This window comes from Homarus americanus, unplaced genomic scaffold, assembly GCF_018991925.1.
Source record: "Homarus americanus isolate GMGI-L3 unplaced genomic scaffold, GMGI_Hamer_2.0 scaffold30108, whole genome shotgun sequence".
Taxonomy (NCBI): Eukaryota; Metazoa; Arthropoda; class Malacostraca; order Decapoda; family Nephropidae; genus Homarus; species Homarus americanus.
The window spans coordinates 3,602,260-3,625,230 of NW_024748109.1; the positions used below are offsets into that span (position 1 = coordinate 3,602,260).

The window sequence follows — 22,971 nt, forward strand, 5'->3', positions numbered from 1 at the left end:
TTGTTGCATTCCTTTAATGGTGCTGTAAATACCTCTGCCTTATGTTCACTAGAAAAACTTTTTTTGGGGGGGTGCAGGCTCAGCTAACCTACATTTTGTCTCTCTTCTTCCTCTGCAACTTTCTGTGCATCTAGTTCAGCCAAGATCCTGCGTTACTGAGCTCTGCTACACTTTCAACAACTGTCCAAGCATCTTCAGTATCAATTTCCTATCAACTGTTTACCCTAACTCCACTATCTTGTTACTAATATCCAAAATAACTTCATTTTCATTAAATCCTTTGAAACTGTGCACACATATCTTTTCAGGTTGCCTTCCATATTCCATTCATGCAATGTTTTGTAACCTGATCCCTTAACAACTTTAATGTTCTTTATACATGACAAAATGTTGTACTCCTTCCAAAAACTGTCTGGGCGTTTTCTCTCACCTTCAGTAGCAGCAACAGCTGAAGCGAAAGGTCGATAAACGATAATACGGCTTTAAAAGGCAGCTTAATGCTTTTACCTTGATCCATGGATTGGATGATAGAATTGAGTATTAGGTGGAATGTACACACCTTAACATCCAGGTGCATGTCGTCCGGAAGTGTGGTGGGTCCTGGGCATTATCAAAATCAGTAAAATCTTGAATGGAATCCTTTGTTTGAACCACTCCTTAGCTGGGTAAGAATGAAACAAGTCATGAACCAATCCTCAAACAGTATAGGGTCATCAGGCTTTCTTGTTACTGCGATAAAACACTGGCAGTGTGTGCTTGCTGACATGTTTAAAAAGCCCTGGGGTTCTCTGATAATAGATATGAAGGGCTTTTAGCTTGAAACCAGCCAACATTCCCCCCCAACAGAAGTGTAATTCTGTCCTTAGATACCTTGAATCGGGCATTTTTTGCCTCTTTATTGTGGATGTATGTCTGCTCAGGCATACGTTTCCTAATAATCCAGTCTCATCCATTGAATATTTGCTCCAGGCAAATAATTCCCTTCCACAATCACATCATCTAACTCCTCCTTGGCTTAGCCAGCACCAACACCGGCACTAGCTGCCTCTCCACTCACCTTAACATTGTATGAACTGTAGTGTTTTTAAATCTATCAAACCACCAGAAGCTTCCTGTAAAGGTTTGATCACATTCAACTCCTGCCTGCTCCTTCAGGCTTTGGAACCAGAGCTTCTTGCTTTAGCCTGTATGGTTAGGGCTGCCAGAATTGCAGCTTCTGTATCTGATTATTTATCCATATCACCCAATAAATTTTCCATATCAAATGCAGATAGGACCTTGTCTTTTGCTTTGATATTATGAGGTTCCGCTTATAGGTGTTGTTCCTTTCACTACGCTACGAATCGTTCCTTGTGCTTCAAGAATAGTGGATATGACCGAGGTCATATGAGGAAACCTAGGTCGCGTAAGTTATTTAACTACTGTTTTTCCATTCTCATACTGTGTTATTATCTTCAGTTTCATCTCAAAAGTAATTGCCTGTATACTTTCGGCGGGCACCTGCCCTCTCACTACTTCAGTCATTATAAGTCAATTACATCGATAATACGAGAGTTTGTAGCGATCGTATGAGATAAATTAGCCAAGCACAAACAAAGCGCTCACTGGTGAGTGTACCTGGCGACCAAGACACCCCTCCCTCTCGCCGGGACCGAACGTTTCGGTGATAGAAAAATCTTGTGGCGTCATTTGAAAAAATTTTTGGTCTAGCAATTATGATCGTATGTCGTGTATGGACAAAAGCGGTCGTAGTACCAATGGACGTAAATCCACGTAGTATAAATTGAGGTCTAGCTGTATATATATATATATATATATATATATATATATATATATATATATATATATATATATATATATATATATATATATATATATATATATATATACATTATATATATATATATATATATATATATATATATATATATATATATATATATATATATATATATATATATATATATATATATATATATATATATATATATAAAGGGTATCTTGAATCTAATTGGTTCTAGAACCTTGTTAGATTATGCATTTAGTTTAGATATAGGTTAATCTGTTCAGTGCCCCCAAATACAACAACACTGAAAAATATAAAAATATAAATTGTAAAAAGTGCATAAATAATGCATCTAAACCGAAATAATATTAATACTTGTAATAAAAAACAATAATAGTAAAAATATATATATATATTTTTTTAAATATTTCGTTAGGAGTTCGCTATAAGCATTCTCAATTTTATATAAACCGCGTATAGAATATTCGTAGGATCCGTCATAGCATCCACTTGTGTGTGTGTTTTATATGTATATATATATATATATATATATATATATATATATATATATATATATATATATATATATATATATATATATATATATAGATACAGAAAATGGAAAACGGAGTACCTAGCTTTGCCTTTATTCAAGCCAAGGACTCCATTGTTTCATTTTCCGATTACACTACCACAGGATTATATATATATATATATATATATATATATATATATATATATATATATATATATATATATATATATATATATATATATATATATATATATATATATATGTGAACAGGAATGAAGAAACACAAGTTCCTAAGCGCCGTGAAGATGTGAATTACACAAGCGCTTGGGAACTTTGTGTTTCTTCATTCCGTTTATCAGCATATACCTAGATCACGCCATATACAGTGATTTACTTGTATATATATATATATATATATATATATATATATATATATATATATATATATATATATATATATATATATATATATATATATATATATATATATATATATATATATATATATATATATATATATATATATATATATATATATATATATATATACACACACACACAGTATTACCCCGCTTTACGCGGTTTCTCATTTACGCAGTGCCTCGCCAGAACCGAACTTTCACTTTCCGCAGTGCATCTACTCATATACGCGGGAAGCGGCGCGGGCAGGATGCGCACAAGGTCGCCCAATCATCAAAACATTACCGAGTTCTTCACCCGCCACCCACCACAGCTGGCCTAAGTCAGTGATAGTGAGGATATGGACTTATATGGACTTTGAGGGGTTTGACAAAGAGGGCCTGGAAGCCTATGTGGTGGATAGTGATACAATTGATACAAGTGATACAGGTGAGGGCCAATAATCTGCCCTCTGCCTCGGAACCAACCCCCCATCCCTGTGTGCCCAGCCATATTTTCTACTAATGTAAGTGTTAAAAAACTAATATTATTGATATTTTTCTTAATTATTAATTGTGTGTGCATACCATCATAAAATTAAGATGTAATTTTTACTACAACGTAGGTATTGTGTCTGAAAAAGTGGAGTTTGGGGGTCGGGCCAGTCTCTATTGGAATTAATCCCATATGTTCTGTTGTTCACTTTACGCGGTTTTCACTTTCCGCGGTACCCCATGGGTTCAATTAATTGCGTAAATCAGGGCTGGTCAGTCCTGGGAGATGCTGTATTTTGATGATTTAGTATTGATGCCAGATGGTATTGAAGAGGTAGTGGAGAAACTAAAGATATGGATTGATGAATGGAAAGGAGCCAAAGGGTATGATGATAGCAAATGCTATGAAAACAAAAGCAACGATAAGTGGTGTGGGTGAAGGGCATGTGATGGAAAGTGGAAAATGGCCCTGTGCAGTCTGTAAAACGGGCACTGGCAGTAATTTAATAGTGTGCAGTGTGTGTGTTGAAGGTGGGTGCTCAAGACGTGCAGTAGTCTAAATGGTAGACTGAAGGATGTTGCTGACTTTAAGGGAGCTGTATGTACAGGTAATCATGTGACCTAAGAAATGCTGGAGGAACTCAACATTGGGGATATATCCTTTAGTGAAATGGTTAAGTGCTGGAGGTAGTGTTGCAAGAGTCAAAAGTAGCTGAAAATTTCAGGGAGCTGTATGTGGTCAAGAGAACCTTCACTTCACTTGAATGGAAAGGTCTATGTAGTCAGCATAAGAATTATGTTGTATGACAGGGAAACATGGACAACTAAAGAAGATGAAAACTCAACCTGATTAAACTGATATATGAATGGTGAGGTGGATGTGTAATGTGACATTAAGATAGGAAACCCTGTAAAGAGTTAAAAGGGCTATCATGTAGTACTGAGAGTACTAGTGAGGTTTTGTGTATAGATAAGCTGGGAAGGTTTAGGCATGTGAAGAGAATGTAGTAGAATAATTGGGTCAAGAGATGTAAGAGTTCAAAGGTGGAAGGGAAGGGAAGAGAACTAGGTGTAGGCCCAGAATAACATAGGGAGTTGTGAGAAATGATCTCAGGGATAAGAACCTGACTAAAAATGTTTCCAAGAGATTGTATAACTGAGAGGAGAGGTTGCAATAGATCATGCACACAGAAAGAATACCATGCATGGAAATATCCATTCAGCATTGATGATGATGATGATAGTTTATTAATGGTAAGACATACAGTATTGCATTTGCTATTAATAATTGGAAGGTGGACCTGAATACAGCTCCTCCCCGACTTACGACCTACTCGACTTACGACCTGCCTCAGTTGTACCAAAATTTTGTCAAATTACTTATTTTCGAGTCCCAACGTCAGTACGCAGACAAAATTTTAGTTTGTAATTCACATTAAAATGGCTGGCAAGCTTAAAAGTGAGAGTTTTGTGGTGCCGAGAAGAAAAAGAGACACCCATTTTCGATTTTCTATGTATTATTTAAGCATTTTCGACTTACGACCTGGATTTGGGTCCCTAACCTCGTCGTAAGTTGGGGAGGAGTTGTATAAGTGCCTTCTGGAACAAAAAATATTATTCCAATATAACTGTAACTCTATCACATGACACTGTATGTAACCCTCATGCTACATAAGGTTTTATTGTACTGGCTACAGAAGCATACAAACCCTGGAAGGTTGTCACATGATCTGACAAGATCCGTAGCCGATCTGGACAAGAAGGAAAGTCGGGAAAGATTGAGATGTGCTTTATTTCCTTCTTTTCTTAATCTAGCTGCCTCTTGAGGATCATTATAGCGGAACATGTGGCTTCCTCCTAGCACCACCACACAACCTGCAATGAATCAACATGTTGAAACTTATACACAATTGATCCTGAAATATTGTTCTATAACCAAGTCTGGACTGAGTAACTTTGCATAGTAAGAAAATTTGCTGGTTTTAAAACCAAAGCTCCAAGGTCATGACTTGTAACGTAAATAAAAAATTCTAATGAATTTAAAAACTAATTATACTTCATCTTCATAAACTGGTCTCAAAGGATAAGCAAATGTTAAGAATGCAACCCCAAACAGGAAAATACTCCAAAGGTTTTCTGTGAGCATAAACAAAGATGCAGATCTGGTTCATTTGTGTTTTTCATTGGCTAAAAAAGCATTCAGTTAAAAGCAAAACTCCAGATTCAGCTCACCTCAACATCCTAGAGGGAGGAGGTTAGGATAAACCCTCCCATTATCAGAATCCTCCCAATAAAGGACAGGGCTTTTATGAATTAGTCCAATATTAGGAGGGTTTATTGTAACTAAATACAACATGCCCTTCAAATTCGTGGGGGTTAAGTTCTCAAAATCGCCGTGAATAGCCAAATCGGTGAATAACATTTACTGACTGTACATTTTACTCGTGTGCAAAGAAATGTATATTCCCTTTATGTGTTTGCCCTTAGGACTATTATTCCTGTATTGTATATAATTATGTGTGTGTATGTGTGTGTGTGTGTGTAGAGACACACACACACACACACACACACACACAAAATACATACAAATAAATAATAATGGGAAAATCCTCTCACAAATAATCAGAAACAAATGTATTAAAAATGTGAGTCTACCCTCAAGTCAACTCCGTGCTTTATTAATAACAAAGCCCGGAGTGGACTTGAGGGTAGACACACATTTTTAGTACATTTGTTTATGATTGTGAGAGGATTTTACCCATTATTATTTATTTGTATGTATTTAGAGTGACACACACACACACACACACACACACACACACACACACACACACACACACAAAAAACACACACACACACACAAACACACACACACACACAAACACACACACACACACACACAAACACACACACAAAACACACACACACACACACACACACACACACACACACACACACACACACACACACACACACAAAACACACACACACACACACACACACACACACACACACACACACACACACACACACACACACACACACACACACAAAACACACACACACACACACACACACACACACACACACACACAAAAATACACACACACACACACACAAAAACACACACACACAAAACAAAACACACACACACAAAATAAACACACACACACTCACACAAAAACAAACACACACACAAAACAAACAAACACACACACACAAAACAAAACACACACACAAAACAAACAAACACACACACACAAACAAACACACACACAAACAAACAAACACACACACAAAACAAACAAACACACACACAAAACAAACACAACACACAAAACAAACAAACACACACACAAAACAAACAAACACACAAAACAAACAAACACACACACAAAACAAACACACACACACACACACACACACACAAAACAAACACACAACACAGGTAAAAGAAATTACTGTCTCTAGAATGAATGGCTCCCTGTCCCAGCAGAGAAAATGTCAACAACTTTAAAACTACCTTTAGTCATTCTTGGGTACATCCAGGGTGTCATACGCAAATAATCGAGGTCCGCAAATTAAAAATCTGCGAATTGTCAGGGCATGCTGTATACCACAGAAAGTTTCTTACTGTAATTAAAAAATAAATTGTATATGACAATTAAAGAGTAAAAAACAGGAAGGTTCTGTTGTGTAGCTACAAAACCAACCTTGGGTAAGTCTACTTGATTTGTCAACAAACTGAGAATTAACCCAGCATTGTGCATCAGATTTAGATTCTAGTGTTGCTGCACCATCATGTAGCTCAATAGTGCAGTGCTCCTCTAATACTTCCCCACCCTGTAAATAGAGTGACAATAACATACATAAGTTAAATACCATAAACCATCAAATCTGAACCTAAAACATATACGAGGTGTGATCCAAAAGTTCCTGTACTGGCCTCATAAATTCTATATTTTTCAAAATATTACAGTGAAACTTAAGTCACCCTCAAAATATTCTCCAGAGGCCTCAATGCAGCATTGAATCTACTCCTCCCACTTCTGGAAGCAGATCTGGAAGTCCTCGTTGGTGAGGCTGGACAGCACTTTCTGCGATGTGTCCTGGATCTCCATTCTGTCCATGAATTTCTTCCCCTTGAGGTTCAACTTGAAATTTGGCAACAGCCAGAAGTCACAGAGGGCCCGATCTGGAGAGTACAGAGGGTGGGGGACCACCGGGATGCCATGCCCTGGCCAGAAAATTGCTCACAGAGAGGGCAGCCAATTGCAGGTCATCAGTCAACATCTGGTTAACATTTCCAAATGAGAAGTCCAATCGCTCAGAAATCTCGCAGATGGTTTCCCTACAATCTTTATGGACAAGCTTGTCATTTTCATCATTTCTCCCGGTGGAAAGCTGCCCAGAACAATTTTAACTTTCAGAGGAGGTGCACCCTTCTTTGAAGGTCACCATTTTCTGCACCATTTTATCCTAGTCTGAAGGAAAATCTGATGGCAAAACATTGCTCGATACTTGAGTGGCAACTGACTTGACTTAGCAGATGGGCCAGTACACACAATCACACAAAGCTGCACTACGGTTGGTTGTTGCCACAGATTCCCGCCAAATTGATGCAGTAAGCAACTTATACCCAAAGTGAGTAACTGCTGATGATTCAAATTTGATATCTGCTAAGAGAAAGGTTTTATGAGGCAAGTCTGGGAACTTTTGGATCACACCTCTTATCATGCAATCATTTTTAACAATAAAACTTCTGAATTAAGAAGAGCAGGGATGAAATGTTGCCCAGCAAGCTTAATCACAGTAGCCTCAGGAAATACAGTAAGTGTCCATGAAACTTCCTATAACTTTCTATGTAAAGTATATATATAACAGCTTTAATAAATTCAGTATCTTCACAATGAAGATGACACAAAAATTTATGTTAGGTATAAATTATGTAAACTATTCTCATTATGATATAACTCTGGTTAAAGCAAAAACACATTTAATTACAAACCTAAATTGATTGACTAATTGTGGTAATTGCATCCCTGGCAATGCAACAGCTTAGGTCATATGAAGCAGAATTAAAATAAAGACTTAAATGATGAAAATCAAATACATGGGTAATGCAAAGTAAAAAACATACCGTATATCTCGGCCTATAAGGCGTCGGGGTGCATAAGACGGCCCCCCCAAATTTCCATTTAAAAAGTACCTTTTGAGCTCTATTCGCTGTATAAGACCAGTACCCCAAATGTGACACTTACCCACTGACTCAGTAGTCCTTTACCAACCATCCTTGGTTTTTTAAAATAAGGCCAATTCACTTCAAGTAATGTCATCAAATGTTACCTGCTGGTGTAGTGTAAACACTAGTGAAGTCACTGAAGCGTCTGCTATTTACCGGTAACTGGAACTAATGTCTGTGTCGAGTAAAATTTTTCCATTTACTTGAAATATATATATATATATATATATTATATATATATATTATATATATATATATATATATATATATATATATATATATATATATATATATATATATATATATATATATATATATATAAGTAAATCACTGTAGGTGCGCGTGATCTAGGTATATGCTGATAACCACAAGGAAAGAAGAAAACACGAAGTTCCCATACATACATACATACATACATACGAAGCGGTGTTTGAGAAGTCGCCCTTAAGACGTAATAGATGTGTATTGACGTATAAGATACGATAAGTGTAAGTCCAGAGAGTAAATAACTATCACGGCAACGCTACCAAAATCTTCCTCTCTTTTATACTCTTATACTATCAATATTCTACCTATATGTAATCTTCTTATCAGAGTGCCTCATTATATTGGTGGCAGCGTACTATAACATTAACTCACGCCCTCCTCGTCCCTTGTTATTGGTAACAGTGTACTTAACGTAAACCCATGCCCTCCCTCATTTAGCCATAACACCTGGCTCGTTGTTTGAGTATTGTTCGAAAGTGCGTGATAAGGAGTTCCTGCATAGTAGCGTGAAAAGTGTCCTAGTGTGTCACCGTTACAGCTCAAGTAAATGTCTCTCGTCGTGGTATGTGCGAATTTTTTCTAGAAATATGTTCAGTGCTTAACGTGATTTCTCAGTGTCCCCCGCGATCTGTGACATTCTCAGTAGCCCAAGTGCAGTTTGATTGTTGGTCAGTGTTGAACGTAGAAATTGTGTTTCAGTGATGAAAGCGGTGTCTGTACTAACTGTTATAACTTAACATGTCTTTTAACCTACATCCTCCTCCCTGTCCTAATCCTCACCTCACCCTCCTTACCCTTCCTCCCATCCCTGCCCCGCCCCGCCGTTCCGTGCCCCGCCCTGCCCCGCAAAGCCCCGGCCTGGCCCGATCAACCACGCCTCGGCTCCTCCCCACTACACTTAACTCCGCCTCACCCGCCCTGCCTCACCCGCTCCGCCTCACCCGCTCCGCCTCACCCGCCCCGCACCGTCCAGTGTGACCACCAATCCCCATATGTTTTGTCCCGTGAGTTATGCTTCGAAATCGGTGGTTAGTGTTACTTAATATTGCGATAATTACAGAGCTTCACTCAGTGTGTTTTTATGCTAGTATGATTTGTAATGTACTCTTTGACGCGTAGTGATAAATAATATTCAATGTAGTGAGCAGAGCTTCACTCCCCGACCCAGCCTAATGAGAATATTGTCGTGACGGAAACTATTGTTGCCAAACATTGACGTAACGTATAAAGTAAATATTTGTTTTTCTTTACGGATACACTTCCAACTAATCCATCATCCCTTTCGGATTGTACATACATACATACATACATACATACATACATACATACATACATATACATACATATATACATACATACATACATACATACATAAATATATACATACATAAAATATATACATACATATATACATACATATATACATACATATATACACATATATACATACATATATATATATATATATATATATATATATATATATATATATATATATATATATATATATATATATATATATATATATATATATACAAATATATGTACAAAAAATAAATGTTAAATGAATTATTTATGGTGCATTAGGGTACTGGTCACTTCAGACACAAAGACGGGCTATAAATAGCCCATCTCCCCCTCTTCTTACAGCTGCCAATGGGAAGCGTCTTGGTAATTAAATTTGATGTTTATTTTCATTGTCTAATTTATCATGTATCAAAGTAATATTACTAAAAATTGTGTAGGTAGTAGGCAGCTACCAAACAGGTAGATACTACCGCCTGGGAAGATATTGGAAGCATAATGTGTTGTCTAATGGTAGACCCTGCTGCCATATGGCATCACGAAAATTGTGACCAAGTCCCAGGTTCAGCGCTGACCTGACTTTCTGCCTCATTTACACACAATTGCAGTTTGAATTGTTCCTCTAACTTTGACAACACAACATACATACAGTATATTATTTCTCACTTTTGATCTTTTTTTTACTTTTTGTATTTATTTATGGTTAGTTACTTAAAATAAGGCCAATTCACTTCAAGTAATGGCATCAAATGTTACCAGCTGGTGTTGTGTAAACACTAGTGACGTCACTTAAGCGTCTGTATTTAACTGTCAGTAGTTTCAAGAATTAATGCAGTCATTTACTGAATATTCCTTGTAAAAAAATAAATTTTAAATTAATTATTTATAGGAGAAGTATTATTATCAGTAAATATACCGATATGCATTACTGACCACCTCCACGGCTAAAAATAGCCCAATCTCGCGGTCACTTTTCCTTTCTTGTCTCCTCACTGGCAAATGGGGGGGGCGTGGGGAGGGGTGTGTGATGATAGCTGTGTTTATTACAGGGGTATAATTCTCTTTTACGGTATGTTAGACAGGTTTATAATACATTTTTATTATTTTAATATACCAGTAATCTTAATTTGAATCCAGCTTGCCAAACGTAAGTTTCAGTATAAAATAATTAGTGGTAAGACCTTGTGAGTGGCTTACGATGTTTCCATCACCACTCTTGACACACTAAACCACAATATTTAAGAGGTAAGAATTTTATACTTGGTGGTTTAGACGACCCCCTAACTTTGGGCAGATTTTTTTAATGTTCAAATTCCGTCTTATAAGCCGAGATATACGGTAAGTAATAAATAACATAGAACTTTCATAAGAATCCATTTAAACTTTAATAGATAAAACTCAAGGCTTGTGTAAAATACTGGCTTCCTCCACGAAGGAGAGGACGTCCCCTCCCATGCTACCCCAAAGTACCAAAAACAGACAGTAAGACCGGTCTCCCCCAAGCATTGGAAGAGGTGCTTATGACAAAGATATCTGAGACTGGGGCACTTCACCAGGAGCTGTTGAACAGTCAATGGGACCAGGCAGTCATCACAATGGGGAGGGGGCACCCTGTCTATTAAAACACCACGAGTCAGCCGTGTGTGGCCAATAAGGAGGCGAGCCAAAGCAGTATTGCTGTGGCACTACAGTCCCTGATATCCCCAAGCACCCAATGCAGGGTGCATGTTGTTGAGCTTGTTTGCTCCGACAGCATCCCACTTGCATTGCCAACTCGAGCAGAAGGCAGCTCTTATTACTGGTTTCATATAAGAGGCAGGTAGGGGGAATGATGTGCCACAGGGCGTGAAGCAGCTGCTTTTGTGACAGCATCAGCACGCTCATTCCCTTTCTCCCCCACATGGGCTGGAACCCATCAAAAACTGACTTTCCGGCCCTGAAGTTGGATGAGAAATGGGGGACTCATCATGAACTCCCCGCTAATGATGAAATTGATGAAGGCTTGGAGCTTAGGAATCTAGGAATGTCCTAACCCATTGGTCCCCAACCTTTTCAAGGCTCTGGGCCACATTTATCATTATAAACATAGTGGAGGGCATCAAAACTTTGGATCTACAAAAAAAAATAAATAAATAAATAAATAACCTCATATACAGTGGTCCCTCGGTTAACGAACACAATTCGTTCCTGAGGGTCGTTCGTTTACCGAAAATTTCGTTAACCAAATCCATTGTTTCAATGGGATATTGGGTACTTGGTTCCAGCTCACCGAAAAGTACATACAAAGTAAAAAAAAAAAAATGCAATAAAATACACTTACTTTGAGGTGTGTATGTAGAAGGTTCCTGGTTGATGATGGGAATTAGAAGTGGGGGTGGAGGAGAAGGGAGAAGAGAAGGCAGTGGGAATGGAGAGGAAATCACCTTTCAGGGGACCCATGCTTCATGCCGTCATTTCACCAAGAAAATTTTAAGTTCACTCGGTGTAATTCAAGATTATTTTATTTAAATCAACACTGCACTGCGCTATATATTATCAATATGTTAACTAAATTTCAGAATGACCAATAATTTTAATGAAAAATGCAAAAATATTCAAGATACCAACAAAATAGATGTTCACTCCACTGTCAACAGAGCCCAACTGACGCCTTGTGGCTGAGCCACAAGGCATCTGATGGGCACACAAAAAACTAGTTCCCTGTACTGCATATATTATCAATATGTTAAATAAATGTTAAAATGACTAATAATTTTAATATAAGAAATGCTCAAATATTAAAGAGCACAACTTTATTGATATTTACTCCACTGGAAACGAATGTAAACATAGATCAGATTACTGAATTGGCAGACTAGCCCATCAGCTGATGCTCACAACAAAACGTGATGTTCGTAAGGATTTCGTTAATCAAATTTTTGTTCGTTAACCGAATTGAAGATTCTTATGGAAGGTAATTCGTTAACCGAAATTTCGTTAACTGAACTGTTCGTTAACCGAGGGACCACTGTACAATATACAGTTATTTGCAGTTTTACACAAAGTCTAACTGTTTAACTGTTACCAGTTACATACTTTTTACATTTACTCTTGGATCATGCTAGCTCTCTCTGGGCCGGGTCTGTGGTAAATACTCACGTCCCGTACACGACAGATTCGGGACAACGGGTTTCCTCTCTCTCTAAAGTCGTATCAAGTTATTACATTAATATCTCCGTTAGCCGGAATCCCTCAAACCTGGAACTCTCTGATTGCCGGAATTGATTTTTCCTTGGAAAATTGTTCCCAAAGGCAAAATTTTCCGGAAAATTCCGGCTTTGTGACCCATTTTCTGAAAGGCAAAATTTCCGGAAAATTATGAGACAATTTTTCCGATACCTGGAAAATTCCAGAGATGAGAGATTTTTTTTTGGCTTTGAGAGAGTGGTCTCATTACCCAGAAGTGCTCTGCACCAATTGTTCTGGCTAACGGGGATATCACTGTACATATTTTCATTATTTTCACTCTGACAAAGATTCCCAATTATTTCACAATTTTATTATAAACCCTTGTGAGCTCCATAATATGGTTTCCAAACTACAGGTTGGGGACCACTGCCCTGACCCATAAAGGCTGGGGCTTAAGCAGAGGATAAGCTTTCTTCCGTGCATTAACAACAAATTTTTTTAAGTAAGAAGCCACAGCTACCCAAAAACTGAGAGCTAATGAGCCATTATCACTGCTATAAAGTGGGTCACATGACAACCTCACTTCTCACTCACCCCACTGAAGACTCTAGGAGGGATGATGGGAATCAAGTTGTTCTCTTCAAAATTGGTTATAATCTGGGATTTCAGGATCAGTCCCAAATCTATAACCTGTTTAGAATGATTCATGAATACAACCCCCCCCCCAAAAGGAGGAGGTAGAACAAAATGTTCTATGTGATGCAAATTCATCCACATCTACATGATTTACCACTGCATACCGTGACAGTTAAGCTACACTAGTCTATGCAGTTCCCAAACATGGCTTAGTTCTTCTTGAGAGGTAGCTTCAGCATGAACTCTCTGAGGCATTGGTAATGCTGAGCACAGAGTTCTCCCAGCATGAAAAACCTCAACTAGAAAAAAAGAAAAAAAGATACCTACTGTATATGCATAGAAATTCCCTTTGACTGCTTCAGTTCAGATATAACCTTGAGTATTTTTTTATGGAATATGTTCATTCCCACCAAACTTTTATGAAGGTTAGAAGTTACAAATGTGGAGAGAAAGAGAATATTAGATGTCACAAATACATCCATTTCTGGACAGATTCAAAGAAAAAGAATCCAAGAGGATAAATCCATTAAAGTACCTATAAGTTCCTTGACACATGTGTGATATCTGAGTGTTCTAACAATATACTTGGCTGTAATGGAACAGAAGAGGTTTAGTACAAGAATGAATATTTCCTTAGAAACTACTCATAAGGAAAAGTCCATAGAGGACACACTGAGCTTACTTATTAATAAATGCTACTGCTTATATCTTATCAAACAAAAACAAAATTCTCCTCCCATTCTTGTGACTAAGAAAGAAAAGAGGAATCAAGAACTCCTCCACAAGACTCTTCAAAGGCACAGCCAGTCTCTACTATCCTCATGAACATACCAGGAAGGGAAATCCCCATCCCAGAGTGGAAGCATCTGTCCTTAAGATATCAGAGGGAAATGAAGCCCAATGAAGCCCACATGAACAATGTCAAAGTTCTTGTCACTCACTCAAGAAAATGACCAGGCAGTTGTTTTAAAGTTTGTAACAAAGTAAGCACAAGTAACTCAATGGCTACCATTCATATGTACCCACCAATACATCTTAATACAAAGAACAGTGTATCAATCTTTTCCTGTTACCAGTAGCAAGAACAATAACAGGCCAAAATATCTGTAACCCATTAGGCAAGACCAACCTGACTGAGTTGGATCCTGGTAAGGATATTGCAGAGGTCTTGTTTTCTATGGTAAGGTGACATGTCAAATAGTTTATCTAGGACACTACCTTGACCTTGTAGCCTTTCTGCCTTGAATGGCAGCATTAGTATGAATTAGAAATCCTTTTATTTCAGATTGATAAGAGCCAGAAGCAGTTTGAATGATAGTTATGTTGCACTGCTACTATGCTCAAAAGAATAAGCTGGCTTTGTCATGTGAGATAGTAGGCCACATATCACTGGCCATAAGCAAAGTATCTTGAACATGTTACACATATAGTAAATTAGTTTCATGCAACATAATCACTAATACAAGAAATTAAATATATTAAACATCAAAATACTAATACCTCCAGTCTTATATCTTGTGATGAAAGGGAACCTATAGTAGTGATGCCATCATTCAGGTGATAGAGAGTAACGCCTGTGGTTAGTAAGTTGTCATCTATCAATACAAGATGAGGTCGTTCAGAGTCCAAAACCACACCTTGTCCTAAAAGATATGAGGAAAAAAAATCAATGTAAACATAGTAGAGACTACCCTAGATGGGTCACAGGGCTAGTTTCCGTAACTACAGCATTGTGAATGACTTCTTTAACAATTAAATATGCACAGTACAGTACTGTAGTTCCATCTCAGCATGGTTCATTTTCACCCACAGAGGGTAAATACTGAAATACATGGTGTATTTTCACCTATAGGTACTATATATGCCCCCTTCCTCCACCCATATACTCCCCTATATCCCCTACCCACCAGAGCCATGGGGATAAAAATGACAGGGGGACCACACTTAGCATAGAAAATGCATTCCTGGGTACTACTTTAGTGCCAATAATTTTTTAATGATTTCCTAGACTCACCATGTGAACTCTGATACCTATAATTCCATTAAGCTTTCCATTTTCCTCACTTCACTTTTCATGTCACTAGTAACCCATTTACACTCGCCTTAGAAATTGGAATCTGCAGCTGAGTCGGCAGCTGACGCGCCATCCTGACAACAACAGATGACGCACTGCCACCCTCACTTAACAATCATAAATGAACAAACCAAAAATATTAGTTACAGTATTAAATCTTTTCCATTAAGCTTTCCATTATCTTCACTTCACTTTTCACGTCAATAGCAACCCATTTACTGTACACTCACCTTAGAAGTCGTAATCTGCAGAAGAGTCGGCTGCTTTCTTGTCACTCACTCAGAAAGACTGAGCGGGTGAGAGTGAATGCGTGAGAGAGCAGCCACGGTGGCGCCTCTGGTGAGCATGTAACACATTTGTTTGCCATGGCAGTACATTTTAAATATTTCCTGCCCGATTTCTCTCGCGAAAAAAACAAACAAATTATCGCTATATATCAGAAAATGTCGATAATTTTGGTAGCCGCGATATAAAAAAAATCGTTATATAAAGTGGCGATATATCCCGACCCTAGTGTATTATTTAATTGCATGTGTTTTGTGTGTGTGTGTCTACACACACACACACACACACACACACACACACACACACACACACACACACACACACACACACACATATATATAAAATACAGGTAAAAGAAATAATTGACCTAAGGGCAAACACATAAAGGGAATATACATTTCTTTGTACGCAAGAGACTGCGCTATACTGAACATGTGCACTACAACTACATTTGTCATATGCAATAAATAAAAAGCAAATCAAAAGTTTATATCCTTTTACGATCACATATTGTACAGGGGGTCCTTATAATTTGTACAATCGCTATAAAAGTAGCACTTCACTAAGTCGGATTACACAGGCTTATTCGAAACCTCCTCTAGGTAATTTTGAACATCATTTTGCTGAAAAATTCTTTCTGCCCCCAAAAATTTAAGTTAACAGTATACAGGTACATTTACATAGCACTTACATTTATTGGATCAGATGAATCTTGAGGTGGAGGACGATGAGGGGCTACTTAAACTTAAATATTCACACTTATATTAAGTATACAGAATACTTAAATCAGGCTGATGTCATAAAAAGTACTCTGCTTCAACCCAAACTCCTCACAGATAACATTCATGGAGACCCCATCACTGACTCTGTCACGTAACTTCAGTTTTTCCTCATCGGTAAAGTTCTGAGCACCATTCATTTTCTCCCAGTGATTGTCAGTGGTGTTGCTATGCCTTTACTTGCTTTAAAGGCCATATTTTGTAATAATACACTACGGGACCACTAAATATGAATAAAAAAACAGAGTACGTTGAGGATCAGTGATCGCAACAGCAAACAGGCAGGAATTGAAACCTACTCCAACTGCTACCCCATGCAATACCCCCTAAACCAGAGCTCATTTTACTTATGGGGGTTTCTGGCTTACAGAAGTCTGACTTCAAGGGGTCTTAATGTACCTGGTTATAGAAATAGTGTAGCAGTGTTTACCACCAATAATTGATTATTCGTATGTCATACTTAGTTATATGTACAGGTATCCTTCATTTAACTATTGTTCACTTAGTGATACAGTATTTTAGTTCAGTGATATAAAATTTTTAACACCATTTCTTGTTTAAAAAATTAAAATTTTTGGGAGAGCACTCTTCGAATCAATGAGAAAAATTTTGAGGGAAAGTTGGATAAACTGGGGATTCTGTGCTCCAAGTGCACATCATTACAATACTGTAATGTGGCTTAGAAATAAAGAAAATACTGTACTGTATACAGTACAGTACAGTACAGTATTTTATAGTACGTACAGTAAACCCTCGCACTTCCGGACAATTGGGGATAGAGGGTACCTGGATGTGGCAAATGTCCGGATGAACTGGGGGACGAATGCACATTAATGATAATCATAATAGTGTACATGGACTTTATTGATACGGGTAATAGCAATAGTTTTCTAAAAATAATATATAGTGGTCCCTCGGTTAACGAATTAACGGTTTGATTAACGAATTAGCTCCCATAAGGATCTTCAATTCGGTTAACGAACAAAACTTTGATTAACGAAATCCTTACGACAAACACATTTTGTTGTGAGCATCTGCTGATCAGCTAGTCTGCCAATACAGCAATCGATTTTATGTTTATATTCGTTTCCAGTGGAGTAAATATCAAGAAGGTTGTGCTCTTTAATATTTTTGCATTTTTTATAATAAAATTATTAGTCATTTTAAAATTTAGTTAACATATTGATAATATATGCAGTACAGGGAACTAGTTTTTTGTGAGCCCATCAGTCGTTTGACTCACCTGCCAAAGAGTCAGTTTAACTTTGTTTACAGTGGAGGAAAAATTGTGTTTGTTGCTCTCTTGAATACAGACATCCCCCATGTTACGGATGGGTTGCGTCCCTGGAAAAGTGACCATATCGCGAAATTCCGTAACGCGAAACCTATTTTCCCAGAGACTTCCATTATAAAACTGGAGATGGGTTTCTAAGGAATTTTTTTTCGGCCCAAAAAAAGTAATTCAAGCACTTTTATGAATAAAAATAAATATTTATAAACACATACAATACAGTACATTAAATAATTTATGATATACCTTCTTAAAACATCAAGTTTAATATCCAATGTAATGCCTTTGCAGCTTCTTTTTGCACTACTGCGGTCACTTCCACTTGATGGCCTCTTTCCAGTAATCTTGAATAAGGGCAATGCACTGTACTGTACTTACTGTATGTTTGTAAAAATTAAATCCAACTGCTGGGGCGCGAAACATGCGCGCACACTGGATGTAAACAACGGAGTGACTACGCGTGGCCATGCCACGCTTGGCAGTAGCAAACACCAAGAAATCCACACTAAACAAATTTTAATTTTTAACAAAATATTTTAATTTTATATAGTGATTTTATATATTTTTTTTAATGGTTAAAATATACCCCAATTTCCGTAAGGGCGGACTTACGGGCCGTATCGCAAAATTATTGGTCATATCTTACAAATTCTGTAAGAGCGAAATTCCGCAACCCGGGGTTCCGTAACGCTTTTACATTAAAACTATTGGTCACTCTGAAATTTAGTTAAAATATTGATAATATATAGCGCAGTGGAGTGTTGATTTAAATAAAATAGTCTTTAATTACAACTAGTGAACTTAAAATTTTATTGGTGAAATTACTGCATCAAGCATGGGTCCAAAGAAAGACGATTTCTCCTCCATCCACACTTCCTTCTCTTCTCCTTCTCCTCCACGCCCCACTTTCTTCTCTTTTCCCTTCTCCATCCCCACTTCCTTCTCTTCTCACCTTCTCCTCCCCCCCCTACTTCTAATTCCCATCATCATCATCAACCAGCAACATTTCTACATACACAACTCAAAGTAAGTGTACTTTACTGCATTTTGTTTATACTTTGTATGTACTTTTCTGTGAGCTGGAACCAATTACCCAATATCCCATTGAAATAATGTATTCGGTTAACGAATGAGTCTGTGGAACGAATTGTGTTCGTTAACCGAAGGACCACTGTACAGTGAATACTTGTGAATACAGTACAGTGACCCCTCGTTTAACGAACTCAATCCGTTACAGAAGGTCGTTCGTTAACCGAAAAGTTCGTTAACCGAAACCATTGTTTCAATGGGTTTTTGGGTAATTGGTTCCAGCTCACCGAAAATTTCCTAAATTCAACAAAAATGGTAGAAAAGTTCACTTACTTTGAGGTGTGTATGTAGAAGGCTCCTGGATGATGATGATGATGTGCATTTGAAGTGGGAGGTGGAGGAGAAGGAAGAAGAGAAGGCATTGGGGTGGAAGAGAAGTCACCCCATGGCACCATTTCACCCATAAAATTTTAGTTCTCTTGGTGTATTTCAAGATTATTTTCTTTAAATCAACACTGCACTGCATTATATATTGTCAATATGTAAAATAAATTTCAAAATGACCAATAATTTGCTTGAAAACACAGAAAAAAAGCGTTTAGTTGAAGAGAGTCTCAAGCAAGATGTTACCTCCAGTGAAAACAGAGAGACTAATGCCTGTTTGCTGTGTTAAGAGGCTGGATGCCGCGCATTAAACTAGTCACTTTACCTTCAATTATGTTCAATAATTGTTAAAATGATAAAAAATTGAATATTAAACTTTTAAAATTATTGAATAGTATAAACTTCTTGATATTTACTAAAATAGTAAGGAATTTAAGCCCTAGAACCGATTAATGTATTGGCGGACTGATACTAAAGCTGGTTGCCCGGTCAGTGCAAGCGAAAACATGTTGAGGTCGGTTCGTAAGAAATTCGTTAACCGAATTTTTGTTCGTTAACCGAATTGAAGATCCTTATGGAAGGCAGTTCGTTAACCGAAATTTCGTTAACCGAGGCGTTCGTTAAACGAGGGGTCACTGTATAGTCTCGATTTATGCGGATTTCGTTTACGCGTTTGGTCATTTACGCGGCACCTTGCCAGACCGACAATTTTTATTTAAACCGTATTTTCCATCATTTACGCGGGAAGCGGCGCGGGCAGGGTGTGCACAAGGTTGACCAGTCAACAAAACATTACCAGTTCTTCACCAGCCACCCACCACAGCCAGCCCAAGTCGGTGATAGTGATAGTGAGGATATGGACTTTGAGGGGTTTGACAAAGAGGCCCTGCAAGCCTCTGTGGTGGATAGTGATACAGGTGAGGGCCAATAATCTGCCCTCTGCCTCAGAACCAAACCCCCATCCCCGTGTACCCAGCCATCTCTTCTACTAACGTAAGTGTTAAAAAGCCTAATATTATTGATATTTCTCTTAAATATTAATTGTGTGTGCATACCATCATAAAAGAAAGATGTTATTATTACTACAACGTACGTATTGTGTCTGGTGAAGTATAATTTGTTTATGTACTTGAGATATTTGTTTTTAGCTCAAAAAATTCATAGAAACTACTCGGCCAGAATATAATTTACAATGCTGGAATTTTTATAAGATAGTGATTAATTTGAACATAAACAAGCTAAAATTTGCATTAGACATACAAATTTTAGATCTAATTTAAGAATTTTATTAGAGAGAGCAAAAATTTATCTTTTGTGCAAAATATATGACGCTCATATACAAATTATTCACTGTCTTGCAAGGAATCCAGCAATGTAAATTATATTCTCCTAAATATAGTCTGAGGTATTATTTATTACTAACCTAAAAGCCTAGTCCTTTTCCCCAAACATTTCTCTGGGAGGGAGGGAGCCAGCGAGCATGGGAAGAGGGGGGGGGAGGGGGGTTGAGTCCATTATTTGAACGGATATTAACCGGCAACTGTATTTTTCTTAAATATTAATTGTGTGCTTTCCATCATAAAATTAAGATGTTATTTTTACTACAACGTACGTATTGCGTCGGAAAAAGTGTAGTTTTGGGGTCGGCCCAGTCTCTTATTTCAATTAATCCCATATGTTCTGTTATTTCGTTTATGTGTTTCTCGGTTTACACAGATCTCCACAGGTTCAATTGACCGCGTAAATTGAGACTATACTGTACTGTACTTAATTTTATGGGGAAAAATAGGATATGTTCCATAACTACTAAAAGTCAACAGTAATGCTATAAAAGTTGTGAAAAAATCATTACAATACTCTCATGTGGGTTACAAACAAAGATAATATAATATAAAACTAAGACATTTGAAGAGCATGGGTGTTTGTGTGGAATGTGAAAGTATGTGGAGTGGCTGACTCACTACCCGACCCGCATCCCGTGACGTCACATACAGCGCAGTAGACAAACACATACACACACTGTGCTGCACTACACAAGAGTATTAATGCTATAAAAGTTGAAGAAAATCATTAAAATACTCCACTGCGGCTTATTAATAAAGATAATATAAAATAAAACTGTAAAATAAGAAAAAATAAAGAATGTGGGTGTGTGTGTGTGGTGGCAGCTGTGGCCTTGAGCCACCTGATAACTGAGGTGCCTTCTATCCCTCAGCCCCCAACCCTCCCTCCTTCAATATGACATCACATACAAACACATCATTTATATAGAAGTTTGGTGTTACTACATAAAAAAAAAAAATACAGTACCGTATTTTAAAGCACGGAGTATTTAGGAAAAATCTTTTGTGCGTATTTTCCTCTTGTAGCCAAAGTTTTCTTAAAAAAATATATACAGTACCAGGAAATGTGACAAATACATATAAATAATACCAACAAAAAATACTGTATTGCCAGATCAGTAAATAAAAGTCAAATGAATGTTTAACACATTCGCCATTTGCATAAATTCCTTGTTTCACCATAGTAACGAAGATCAGCTGGGACGCCGATTCCCTAGTAACGCTCCCGCAACCCCAACACTCTCCTCCCGTTACGTGTTTGCCCTTTGGATAATAATATTATTTCTTTTACTTTATTCACAATATGTATGTAGGATGGTGTGTACAAGTAAATGAGTAAAAATAAATGAAGAAAGTTAAATATATCAACCCAAAAATACAAGTTGAAAAACAACCATAACACCAATAGCCTGGTGGCTACAATTACGAGTTTAACCTGGCTGCAATGCCATGATTAATCACTTTTAAGCACTATTATTTCAGTAAACACTAATAATAACAGTAGATCCAGTGAAATATGGCAGTGAAGGAGGAGAGCTACAATTGCAGACGACACTCTAACTAGCAATCACTCACTCGCTCACAGGCTCCAGTTGCCAGGCGTATGATGGAAATACGTATGGGAGAAATACATATCTTGTACAGTAGTCTAATTTGAAAATGGTGATGGGCACAGTAATAAACAAGTTATATAAACCATGCATTTACCTACAACAACATAATAAGAAACATTGTATCATTACTAGAGTGAATGAAATAATATTCTCAAAAACAACAATTGATAACTCTTGGGCACCTGTGTCCCGCGAGCTGACACCTTGGTCCCTTGAAATTTTGCGAACATTTCATCAGAGGACAAAATTTGTCCTACTTTCTTTTTTTTTTTAAATATACTTTGGCAAATAATTTTGTCCGGCCTCAGCGATATCCACTTTTGCAGGGTCCGCCTTAACAA

The 22,971-nt window shown here is 37.4% G+C and overlaps 1 protein-coding gene across 3 annotated transcripts in view; it reads right to left on the reverse strand.

Annotated features, from left to right (window-relative positions):
- LOC121880043 (kinesin-like protein Klp98A) overlaps positions 1–22,971 on the reverse strand; it is a 174,864-nt gene that overhangs the window by 70,220 nt on the left and 81,673 nt on the right. For all 3 annotated transcript variants that reach the window (XR_006091488.1, XM_042387036.1, XM_042387035.1), the window contains exons 11-13: positions 15,333–15,475; positions 6,928–7,057; positions 4,924–5,089 (exon numbers count right to left, since the gene is read on the reverse strand). Coding sequence is in view for 2 of the 3 variants with exons in the window: in XM_042387036.1 (XP_042242970.1) it covers positions 4,924–5,089; positions 6,928–7,057; positions 15,333–15,475 (439 nt within the window). In the remaining variant the exon portion in view is untranslated. The remainder of the gene's footprint in view (positions 1–4,923; positions 5,090–6,927; positions 7,058–15,332; positions 15,476–22,971) is intronic.